Genomic DNA, 13,007 nt, shown 5'->3' with positions numbered 1-13,007 from the left:
TAACACACCCCCATACCATCACAGATGCTGGCTTTTGAACTTTGCGCTGGTAACAATCTGGATGGCATTTTTCCTCTTTTGTCCGGAGGACACGACGTCCATGATTTCCAAACACAATTTGAAATGTGGACTCATCAGACCACAGCACACTTTTCCACTTTGCGTCTGTCCATTTCAGATGAGCTCGGGCCCAGAGAAAGTGGCGGTGTTCCTGGATGTTGTTGTTTGTCTTTCGCCTTGCATGGTAGAGTTTTAACTTGCACTTGTAGATGTAGCGACGAACTGTGTTAACTGACAAGGGTTTTCTGAAGTGTTTCTGAGCCCACACGGTAAGATCCTTTACACAGTGATGTTGGTTTTTAATGCAGTGCCGCCTGACGGATCGAAGGTCACGGGCATTCAGTGTTGGTTTTTGGCCTTGCTGCTTACGTGTGGAAAGTTCTCAAGATTATTATGGACTGTAGATGATGGAATCCCTAAATTCCTTGCAACTGAACGTTGAGAAATTGTTCTTAAACTGTTGGACTATTTTTTCATGCAGTTGTTCACAAAGTGGTGAACCTCGCCCCATCTTTGCTTGTGATCGGCTGAGACTTTTGGGGATGCTCCTTTTGTACCCAATCATGACACTCACCTTTTTCCAAACAGGTGTTCTTTGAGCATTCATCAACTTTCCCAGTCTTTTGTTGCCCCATCACAACTTTTTTGAAACATGTTGCAGACATCCATTTCAAAATGAGCAAATATTTGCACAAAAACAATAAAGTTTATCAGTATGAACATTAAATATCTTGTTTTTGTGGTGTATTCAATTGAATATAGGTTGAAGAGGATTTGCAAATTATTGTATTCTGTTTTTATCTACATTTTCACAATGTCCCAACATCATTGGAATTGTGGTTGTAATTTGTTTTAATAATGCTCAGATATATCTCAAATTTGGGGAGTTTGTGTGTAAATTGACATTTTGCAGTGAAACGCTGGTTCAGCTTTAAAGATCATTAATTACACAACCACTTGGAGCTCTTAAAGGTTTAAAACAGTGAAAAAAAATGCTTCATTGTCATGCTTTCATCCAGATTTTAATGTTCAATGGGCAGATTTAAAAATGAAATAGTCTTTGATCCAATAAGATAATTAGTTCAAGGGGTCATATTGTGCCACATCACTTTTTTTATCTGTCTTCTACAGTTTCATGTGTTGTTTAATGTTATCCTCTCCTCTTGTTTTTGCATTTCGGAGAGCCTAATATGCTGTATGTGCTTTGTGATTTGAGGGGTGATATTTAAAAAATAAAATAAAATGCATGTAATTAAAAGCGTTTAATTTAGATGAATTAATGGCAAAGCTTGTAATGAATTTTATGTATGATAGCAACGGCTCTTGTTTTGTTTTGTCCATATCGCTACAAATGAGAGCAACAAAGCAGTTGGTGTTCATCACTTGATGGGTGTTCTCGGGGCATGGGCAGCTTGTGGTTATAAGTTGTTTGAATAGTATTTTGTTACATTTAGTCAGATGAAATTAACATATTTTGCTTGAATTATACAAATTTCTGGACAACATGACAATCACTTCAGGTCTGTGCCCTGTGAGACGTGCTTATTGATTTTAGCACTATCACCTAATTCTAATGTCTGAGCCCTGTCACCCACATTTGACACTTCAGTCTTTCTCATTTAATAAACTCGATGATATCATTGTATGTTGTCTTTGTCGTCCCCATTGGCCTCATACATCGGTATCTCTAAACGGACCGGCTCCGAAATTCATATTCTGGTCTTTCACAGCCTTCCAGCTCCATCAGCAAATACAAAAGCTCAGAGTCTGGCACAGAGAATGCAGTTGTAGACAAAAGCTTCTGATTCACCTCTTTGTTTTTGCTCAAGCATGAATAGAGAGAATTCCAACTCCATCAAAGTGATCTCCAATCATGCATGTCCTTTAACAAACTTGGTATTAATTAATACAAGAGCGTGCCCAGTGTCATATAAAAAGAGAACCGAAGGGTTTGTAGTCTCCACATTTCGAGTTCATGCATTGATGTGAGTTTATTCACACCAGCAATGAATAGAAGGATTCTCTGTAATGATTCCAAAATGCTCTTCATGACCAGAATAAATATTTGTCTGGACTGTCTTTAGCTGTGAAAGCTTCAGTAGTTTGATGTTGGCACTGCCATTGCTGCTGGCTCGGTGGGCGGTGAGATGAGCGGCACCAGTTGCATCAGTGTGTTTATATTTGGCAGTAAATTACCGTTAAACATTTATCCTGAGGCTGAAGACCAGAAGAGAACATCATGAAACTTTGTGTTATACTCGCTGAGCAAAAACTTGTCTCCTACTCCTGTTGTTCTCCACTTGATTATTTATTTTCATAAGCAGCTGAATATTCTCTGTTTCCTAACTCAGAACTGGCCATGCCCTTATGGCCTTCATGCTGTCACGCCAAGAGGGCAAACTGAACCGCCAGCAGACCATGGAGCTGGGACACCACATTCTGAAGCACCATCTTTAAGGTATAGCCAAACCTCCATGTTCTCTACATCTCTTACACTCCATCCATTGTAGGAATTTATACAGTTTTTAATGCGAAATTGGCACAGCATTATTATATGTTTTCACCCCACCCCATCTTGGGCATCCATAGGTAAATTTTTTGCCTCCACACAATAACTAAAGAGCATTTTCTGATTGAAATCATTCCTTGAGGGTGAATAGGAGAGGCTACAGGAAGGTTCTTTATGAAATAGGGGTCATCCATCATCCAATAAGGCTGCTACAGGCGCCATCTGATTTTCGTTCCTCTGAAATAACTAAGAAACACCTTGTCTGATTGAAACCATTTGTTGGTGGTGAATTGGACAATGACAGAGGAAGTTTCGTTTAAAAAATGGGGGTCATTCAATATGGCCGCCACCTTGATTTTCATTTTCGCGCCTCATCTGATTGAAGCCATGTCTTGGCAGTGTACTTGGGAAGGCTAGAGGAAGGTTCCTTTTGAAAATGGGCGTTGTCTGTTTGCCAATACTGCCATTACAGATGCCATCTTAATTTTGTTTTCCACTCGATAAGTAAAGAATACTTCGTCTGATTAAAACCATTTCTTGGTGGTGCTTGAGGAGGCAGAAGAAGTATCCTTTTGAAAATGGGGGTCAGTACACTACACACCAGTTGTAAATGTGTGGTGTGTATATATATATATATATATTATATATATATATATATATATATATATGAACCGCTTAGTCCAATGAAGGGTCGCGGGGGGCTGGAGCCTGTCCCAGCAGTCATAGAGAGCGAGTCAGGGTACACCCAGAACAGGATGCCAGTCCATCACAAAAGTTGGTATGTATACACACGCCAACTTTAAAGCACCAGTCTTTCGCGAGAGAACTAATTTCAGGACTTAGTTATTACCTGTACTATTAAACCATACACCAAATTAACATACAAGCAAGAGTGTATGCCATATTTTGTATTGCTCATGTTTTCAAGTATATTGCATAGCTCAGGTCGATGGATGTTTCTTTGTCTTTGCACACTGAATTTTACTTCTGCATGTTTGTGCCTGCAGGGCCTGAGTAAGAAAACAGGTGTGTCATCCAGCGTGCTGCAGGCTTTGTGGATCAGCTGTAGCGCTGACGGTCTTTCTGCAGCTTTGGCTTCCCTGAGGAACCTGTACACACCCAACGTAAAGGTGAGACAAGGGGAGAGCCAAAATCATGTGATGATTACTGATGAGAGTTTTGAAATCAACATAAGGTGTTTTAGCAGTAGGTCTTTGATGTTACTTTTTAATGGTCAGTAATTCAAGCAGTACAGTTTATAGACCTCATTCATTTCTAATGGTGAGCATCTTTCACAGATTTTACACTTGGAAGGATCCACAAAATGTACATGGTGACATTGCATTTACTGTTTAAATGGCTTTTCCTCAAGGCTCTACAATGACATTCCATTATCATTACCAAATAGTGTACAGAACCATTGACCTTCAAAAACCTACTTTTAAATTTTGCAATTGCTGGTAAATTTGTGCATCAAAATAAATGGAGGCCCATCTTTTTAGACTCATTTAGTGCGTCAAGTGTACTGCTAAACTGTTGTGTGATGGAAAGCACCATGAAAACGCTCCAGTGATCAGACTGATGAATGTCGATAATAAACTCTGATGAGTCAGAACTATAACTGAACACATAAATACTTCAATGAGTGGAAGAAAAAGGCAACCAAGTTTTTGCTGTCACCTCACAGTTTTAATCATTTAAGGTCTATCCATTTCCCGTTGCAAAACACATTTTTCCCTTACATTTTCTGTCAACATTGCAGTAATTCCTGTATTTATTAGCCATTTTTCTTGTTACTTGTGTGATAATGACAACAGTTTACAATATGTATCTGGGACTATAATTGATTAAGTGTGTATGCATCATTCAAGTCTTGGTCCTGTTCTTGATGTTGAATTGTATGTGGGACTGTGTGTGGCCCTCCAGCCTGTAGATCCCTCCTTCTTGGGAGTTGGTGGTAGGATTGGCACTCCAATACTTCACAAAGCTCAGGACGGGATAAAAAAATCTCTTCTTTCTGTGCTCCATGGGAATAACTGCTGCTGCCTTTCATTGATGCACAGCGTGTTATGAAAGGGAATTGGGAAAGTTGATTGGATCCTCATCCCTAAAAATCATCAAACCACCTGAGAACACTTGTCTCTGGAGGGGTTGTCCACTCCAGGGTTTCCAAGTCCATATTGAGGTGGCCCATATGAGTGTGCACTTGGAACATCTTCAGCAAGGATGGCAAAGTTCCACTGTTCTCAAAGGAGTGTGCGCTTCGCATTGCAGTATCAGTGCTGGGAGTTCTGGGATCTCAGAGGATGGATGCACTTGCTTTTGGTCTGATCACTCCCATGGTCGTACCAAGGGAGTATCAGTAATTGTGGTGAACCAGCTCCTTGTCAATGAGCATATTAGTCCCAGACTTAGACAATCTCAGAGTTAAACAGTGATATTTTTTTCAGCTTCCCTCTATGATTGGATTCCAGGGATAAGCACCGGTGCCAATGGGCCTCGGGCCCTATGGAGGACTTGCTTCTTTTTATTCACTGTATGATTAACGACTGTTCCAAAAGTGACACTTGATGCTGAGAGGGCTGGTTAATAATACTGCAGTGGTCTACATTAATCTTTATTTAACAAGGTTAGGCCCATTGAGATCGAGACCTCTTTTGCAAGGGAGACCTGGACAATTATAAAGTTTCCAGTTCACCTAATCTGCATGTCTTTAAATGTGGAGAAGAAACCGGAGCACCCAGAGGAAACCCATGCAAACACAGGAAGAACATGCAAACTCAATACAGAAAGACCACAGGTGGGAATCGAATCCATGACCTTCTAGCTGTGAGGCAACAGTAGTAACTACTAAGCGACCGTGCTGCCTAATGAACCTGGTAACTGTAGTTCAGTGCTTGACTTTGCAAAACTTTGGGGCTGCTGGATCCTGGTTACAGCATCCAGAGCAGTACAACTGGGTGTGGTTGTCCAATACTGGTGGTGTAGCTAATTGGATTGATCAGCAGAAATGCAGGGTCTACTGAAGTACTCAGTCTGTGAACTCTTATCACAGGGGTTTGCACACTATCTGGGTGGAGGAATTACAAACAAGGATCCCCCCCCCCCCCCAAAAAAAATTACCAAAATCAAATGTAAGAGTTTTTTTCGACAAGACCCTTAAACTTGCAAGGGATTACAGTTGGTGTTGTCAGTGTTCACATGAGGAGGTGTGTCATCTGTGAGAGCACTCTGAATATCATCCAGAGTAGTCGTAGTGCAAGGCTTGTTGGACATTCACGCTGTATAAGCAGCTGAGACTGTGTCCTAATTCTGTGAGTACTCACTGACAACAAGCTTCTTTACAGCCTATGTTGATTGGTGGAAAGTATTTGTTTTGGTTGATTGGGCTGCTTTATAGGAAGCACATCCTGAGAATGTTTGGGATTCTTTCCAGTGAATTCTGGCATTTGTCAAGGATGTGTTTAGTGAATCATCTGCTGATCTTTCTAGAGTCGACAGATGCCCTGATTGCAGGACTTTGAAGAAGCTGAGTGAGGAGTCGGAATATACTTTTGTAGTGAATCTGTACATGGGGAAGGTCTAAGTCTTCAGGGTCTTGGCACTTCCAGTTTACTTTGTATAGTTGTTGAGACTTGAAGTCCAACCAAGAACCTAAAGCAATGACTGGATGTCTTTGGTACTCGGTCTGTCAAAGTGCTAGGTCCTAGGTTGGACAATCTTTGAGTACCACTGGAATGACTTTGTGTCAAATTAGCTGTTGCTCAGATGAGGCATACTGTTGTCACTGGTAAGGGAATATCAAATACAGCATTATAGCCATGTGTCATACAGTGCTGCGGCAGATAGATGGCAGTTTTTGAAGAGGTTGGGCTGGACCAGTGGTCTGCCTGGGTGGTTGCTAATGAGGAATGCGGTTGGTTCCATAGTGTGGCGGATGCAGCGACCAGCACATGCCCTCAGACCTGACCTTTTCTCTAGATAGAATACAATATGTATTAGATGCTTTTGTGACATTTATTGCCTGTTTATCATACAGGGAACATAAACTGATGCCTTGTGCAGTACTGACAAAGCGGTTTTGAAAAGCAGTATTAATTTGATAAATAAAGGCCAGGGTTGTGTTAATGCGGGATCTAAAAGCCTTTTCATTATTTGAATTAAGACATCTTCCTGTGTACTACTCCTATTTTATTTTGACATGAGAAAATACTGACCTTTCTCGGAAAGATTATTTTATGAGAGTGATAGCTTTTTGCTTTTTTTTTTTTTTTTTTTTTCCTTAGCTTTAGCATTTCAGTGGGTTCACTCATTTGCTGGCTTCTTTGTTGTGAGTTATACTGTGTACATACATAATCATTCAGAGACCTTTGCAGAATGTCCCAGTTGTGTCCTCTGGGGAAATGAGTCTGTTAATAACACGAATAAAACTCCATAAATAAAATCCCATCACATATTTCTGGTTGTTGAACATGTTGGTTCTGTTTGTTCAAGCATTAATTATTGCTCTGCTCATCAAAGAAAAGAATAACACACTTTGTTACTGTATTGAGTAAAATGGGACCCCTTCATATCAGAAATGTTCATATGTTCATTTTTTGCAAGTCCAAGTCAAGTCTTAAGTATTTGAGCTAAAGTCCAAGTCAAGTCTTAAGTATTTGAGCTGAAGTCCAAGTCAAGTCTCAAGTCTTTCATCTCTAGTCCAAGTTAACTCTCAAGTCTCTGGCCATCTGCTGTGTCCTTAATACTGCATTGTTAAATCATATTCAAATTCTGAATTCAAAGCTGTACAATCACACGTCCACGTGGGGGGGCGGGGGACTATCCTTTTGGAGGTCATAATAAGTTTTCTTGTTGCACATTGGTTCAGATGCATTACGTGATGTAAAGGCTCGCTCTGATTGGATACTGGCTCCTCCTATTTCAGCTCAAAGAAGGACAGCTGACAAGTTTCATTGTATGTATTCATCTATGTACAATGAGAATAAATGGCCTTATCATTATTATTATTATTATTATTATTACATCCACCAATCATCGGCCTTTATTTATTTGTCTGTCTGCAGGATTATGTCGAAACTGTTGCACGGATTTTGAAAGAATTTTCAACACAGATACATATTAGGCCATGGAAGACTCCATTAATTGTTGGAGGTGATCTAGATCCTGATCTGGATTCTGGATCATGTTTCACTTTATATAGGCTTTAAAGAATTACGTTAAAACTACTTCACAGATTCTCACCAAATTTGCACCACAGATACATATTACGCCATGGAAGACTCCACTGAATTTTGGAGGTGATCCGGATCCGGATCTCTTATTATTATTGTTAGCTCTACTCCCAGAATCAGCAGTGCTGTTATCGCTTATTCGTTTGGATTACATCTTAAGTTCATGTTCTCATCAATAGGGTTTCAGCCCTGCTGGAACTGGGAACAGCGCTGCTTCCAGCCCAATGGAGCTTGGACCCCGAAATTTCATCTGCGTCACCAGGCCTGACAGCACGAAAATGACGATGCACGTGTTTCCACACACACAGGAATATGCTGCTCAGAATTTGTAGCATCACCAAACAGAGCAGACGAATCACAATGAAGCATTTAATGGCTTTCCGGCTTTGACACTTAAACAAATCTGATCTGACACCACTCTGACTTATCCCCCTGGTATAAGCAAATTGAAATGAATCAATGCTTTATAAGAGTCGGACTCGGCTAATGCACATTACAGATACAGAGCTGCAAATCAATTTCTACTGCAGCAGGCGAAGTTGACAGAGAGCAATTATAAATTGAGGGAAATCAATCTGTAAACAGAGATCTTGCACATCAGGCTTATACGTGTAGTCGTTTTTTAATTAAAGAAGTTCATGCACCGATGCTGTTCTTGAGTCTGGAACCTTGAGTTCAAGTCATGTCTTTGACGTTGAGCCACAAGTCAGGCTTGAAGTCACTGTTTGTGTGACATAAGTGTGACTTGAGTCCAAGTGTCAAACTGCTTCATATCTCTGAAGTCTGATAATGACTTGGCTGAAGTGATGTTAGTGTTGCTGTGGCACTGGAACAGTCAGAGGTTTTTGTTCTGCTTGTTATTGAATTAATCGCTGAGTAATGTATCTGCCGGCCCTTCAAACACTAAAATTTGGAGAAAGTAATTCCTTAAAGCCACAGTGTATAGGATTTAGTGCCATCTAGTGGTCAGGTTTCAAATTACATTATTTCCACCAACCAGTCGGATGTTGCTGCCCTTTGTGTTTTCACTTCTTACAAAAGGAATTCATGCTCCCCTGCCGTGTTTTGTGTTACGCAGTATGTGTGATCCTTCATTTCACAAAAATGAGGGTTCTTAAAGTTGTTTGCCTGCACTAACCACCAGTAGACAACGTATAGGGGAGCAACCACCAATTCCTCTTGTTGCTTCAGTCTTTCAGCTGTGCTACAAAGTATGAAGACAGAGTAATTTTGCCCATTTTGGGTATCAACATGCCACTGCAAACATGGTGGCCCCTGTGTGAGGGTCCACTTCAGTGGAGAGATAAAGGTTAAAAAAAATATAGATTTAAAAACAACTAACATTACTGTTGCATCTAACCGCACACGAATGAACAGATGGGTACGAATCCTACACTCAACAAAAATATAAACGCAACACTTTTGGTTTTGCTCCCATTTTGTATGAGATGAACTCAAAGATCTACAACTTTTTCCACATACACAATATCACCATTTCCCTCAAATATTGTTCACAAACCAGTCTAAATCTGTGATAGTGAGCACTTCTCCTTTGCTGAGATAATCCATCCCACCTCACAGGTGTGCCATACCAAGATGTTGATTAGACACCATGATTAGTGCACAGGTGTGCCTTAGACTGTCCACAATAAAAGGCCACTCTGAAAGGTGCAGTTTGATTGGGGGGGATACCAGTCAGTATCTGGTGTGACCACCATTTGCCTCATGCAGTGCAACACATCTCCTTTGCATAGAGTTGATCAGGTTGTCATTTGTGGCCTGTGGAATGTTGGTCCACTCCTCTTAAATGGCTGTGCGAAAGTTGCTAGATATTGGCAGGAACTGGTACACGCTGTCGTATACGCCGGTCCAGAGCATCCCAAACATGCTCAATGGGTGACATGTCCGGTGAGTATGCCGGCCATGCAAGAACTGGGACATTTTCAGCTTCCAAGAATTGTGTACAGATCCTTGCAACATGGGGCCGTGCATTATCCTGCTGCAACATGAGGTGATGTTCTTGGATGTATGGCACAACAATGGGCCTCAGGATCTCGTCACGGTATCTCTGTGCATTCAAAATGCCATCAATAAAATGCACCTGTGTTCTTCGTCCACAACAGACGCCTGCCCATACCATAACCCCACCGCCACCATGGGCCACTCGATCCACAACATTGACATCAGAAAAACCGCTCACCCACACGACGCCACACACGCTGTCTGCCATCTGCCCTGGACAGTGTGAACCAGTATTCATCCATGAAGAGAACACCTCTCCAACGTGCCAAACGCCAGCAAATGTGAGCATTTGCCCACTCAAGTCAGTTACAACGACGAACTGGAGTCAGGTCGAGACCCCAGTGAGGACGACGAGCATGCAGATGAGCTTCCCTGAGACGGTTTCTGACAGTTTGTGCAGAAATTCTTTGGTTATGCAAACCGATTGTTTCAGCAGCTGTCCGAGTGGCTGGTCTTAGACGATCTTGGAGGTGAACATGCTGGATGTGGAGGTCCTGGACTGGTGTGGTTACACGTGGTCTGTGGTTGTGAGGCTGGTTGGATGTACTGCCAAATTCTCTGAAACGCCTTTGGAGACGGCTTATGGTAGAGAAATGAACATTCAATACACGAGCAACAGCTCTGGTTGACATTCCTGCTGTCAGCATGCCAATTGCACGCTCCCTCAAATCTTGCGACATCTGTGGCATTGTGCTGTGTGATAAAACTGCACCTTTCAGAGTGGCCTTTTATTGTGGGCAGTCTAAGGCACACCTGTGCACTAATCATGGTGTCTAATCAGCATCTTGATATGGCACACCTGTGAGGTGGGATGGATTATCTCAGCAAAGGAGAAGTGCTCACTATCACAGATTTAGACTGGTTTGTGAACAATATTTGAGGGAAATGGTGATATTGTGTATGTGGAAAAAGTTTTAGATCTTTGAGTTCATCTCATACAAAATGGGAGCAAAACCAAAAGTGTTGCGTTTATATTTTTGTTGAGTGTATATTCCATTTCTCCTGATAAACACCCCCAAATACTTCATGCTGTAGCTTTAAAAGTTGCAGAAATACCTTCACATAAAGTATTTATTAACTACACTTGTAAAAGTGGCCTTAGTGGCCACAAGGACCTCATGATTAGCCACAAGGTTTCACAAGTAACATGACTGACCTGTCTTTAGTTTATAGAATAGTCATTTTGCATTTTGGAAGATGCTAACATGGCCCAAAATAGGAGGCTCACTGTCCTCACCTTTATCCATCACAACCCAAAATTTCAGAGCTTAATATGCAATACTTTTATGGAGATACTGTTGAACTGCTCATAGTACTTGAGGGGAATCTTAATTTGACATGCCTAGGTACTTGTGTTTGCCTTCTATTTGCATGTTGTACTCTGCCCTACGGTTGCACAATTCTATCACCACTGGTGCTGTGACATTGTAAACTTCCCCTTGCTGGACTAATAAAGAAACATCTTATCTTAATATTGAGAGCATTAAGATTCAAAAGGTTAATACAACCATGAGTGTTTCATTACTTTAAGTGATCTTAATTTTTTTTGTCAAGTGCTCATTAGAACTCATTGAAATGAAATTAGGAATAAACACCAGAAATAAAACTCCCTGAGATATGCTTCAAGATGACATATGACAGATACCAGTATCCAACAGTGTATACATTTTCTATGGCTTTATTTATTTATTTTTGACACCCTGTACAAGTTCTTAGTTTTTCATTTTTAATAAATTTGCAATGATCTGAAAAAAATTAGTGTTATTATGGAGTATTGTGTGTAGAATTTTGAGTGGGGAAAAATAATTTAATCCATTTTGGAATAAGACTGTAACATAACAGAATGTGTGAAAACTGAAGCGCTGTGAATACTTTGTAGATCCACCGTAGTAATACTGACCTTCAAGTGATTCATGATGCTGCCAGTGCACAGATCCATTGATATCTACTCCCAATCCAAACTTGTGCTTGTCTTGTCATTTGACCATTCAGGTGAGCCGTCTGCTGATGTTGGGCGGGGCGAATGTGAATTACCGTACAGAGGTCCTGAACAATGCACCGGTACTTTGTGTTCAGTGCCACCTTGGTCACCAAGAAATTGCCTCCTTGCTCCTTGAATATGGCGCCAGTGTAGAAGTGGTGGCTGAAAATGGCATGAACCCACTCTGCTTCTCAGCCGCTGCAGGACACTTGGGACTCGTTATGCTGCTCTGCAAGAGGGGTGCCAAGGTATGGTATTTTATTTATATATATATATACGAGGTCTATGAGAAAAGTATCCGACCTTATTATTTTTTTCAAAAACCATATGGATTTGAATCACGTGTGATTACATCAGACATGCTTGAACCCTCGTGGGCATGCGAGAGTTTTTTCACGCCTGTCGGTTACGTCATTCGCCTGTGGGCAGTCTTTGAGTGAGGAGTCGTCCACCCGCTCGTCGATTTTTTTTCATTGTTGAGGAATGGCTCAGAGACTGTTGCTTTGTTTGATAAAAATTTTTTCAAAACTGTAAGGCACAACTGAGTGGACACCATTCAATAAATTCAGCTGGTTTTCGGTAAAAATTTTAACGGCTGATGAGAGATTTTGGTCTGGTAGTGTCGCTTTAAGGACGGTCCACGGCGCCTGACGGCGATCTGCGCTTCGAGGCGGCAGCGTCTCGCCGTTTCAAGTTGAAAACTTCCACATTTCAGGCCCTGTTGACGCAGTAAGTCGTCAGAGAACAGAGAACTTTCAGAAGAAGTCGGCATGAGGAGTTTATTCGGACATTCCATTGTTAACGGTCATTTTGTAATGAAAGAACGTGCGGGCAGAGTCGCATGTCGGGCTGGACCCGACCGCGGGGGGTCGCGGCAGGAAAAACACCTCCGTTGGAAATCTTAACGGGCAAGTTGGAACATGCCCAAGCTGTTAAACAATTTCTCAGTTACTCACTTGTTGAAAGCCATTAAAAGCCGCCTGAATTCTACAAATGGTTTTCAACACGGAGGTGTTTTTCCTGTCGCGGCGCACACAGAATTTGCGCGTACGTCTTTCATTAAAAAAATGTCCTTAAACAGTGGAATGTCCGCATAAATTCCTCATGCCGGCCTCTTCTGAATCTTCTCTGTTCTCTCACGATGTCCTGGGTGAATTAAGCCTTAAATTAGGATGTTTTCAGCTCGAAACAGGCCGATGAC

The 13,007-nt window shown here is 41.4% G+C and overlaps 1 protein-coding gene across 1 annotated transcript in view; it reads left to right on the top strand.

The window, feature by feature from the left end:
• The window catches only part of tanc1b (tetratricopeptide repeat, ankyrin repeat and coiled-coil containing 1b), a 201,748-nt gene that overhangs the window by 151,840 nt on the left and 36,901 nt on the right, over positions 1-13,007 (top strand). The window contains 3 exon segments of the mRNA XM_034186667.1: positions 2,412-2,513; positions 3,570-3,699; positions 11,818-12,054. Of these exon segments, the coding sequence (XP_034042558.1) occupies positions 2,412-2,513; positions 3,570-3,699; positions 11,818-12,054 (469 nt within the window).

This window comes from Thalassophryne amazonica, chromosome 14, assembly GCF_902500255.1.
Source record: "Thalassophryne amazonica chromosome 14, fThaAma1.1, whole genome shotgun sequence".
Classification (NCBI taxonomy): domain Eukaryota; kingdom Metazoa; phylum Chordata; class Actinopteri; order Batrachoidiformes; family Batrachoididae; genus Thalassophryne; species Thalassophryne amazonica.
This window is presented reverse-complemented; position numbering and strand designations above follow the sequence as displayed.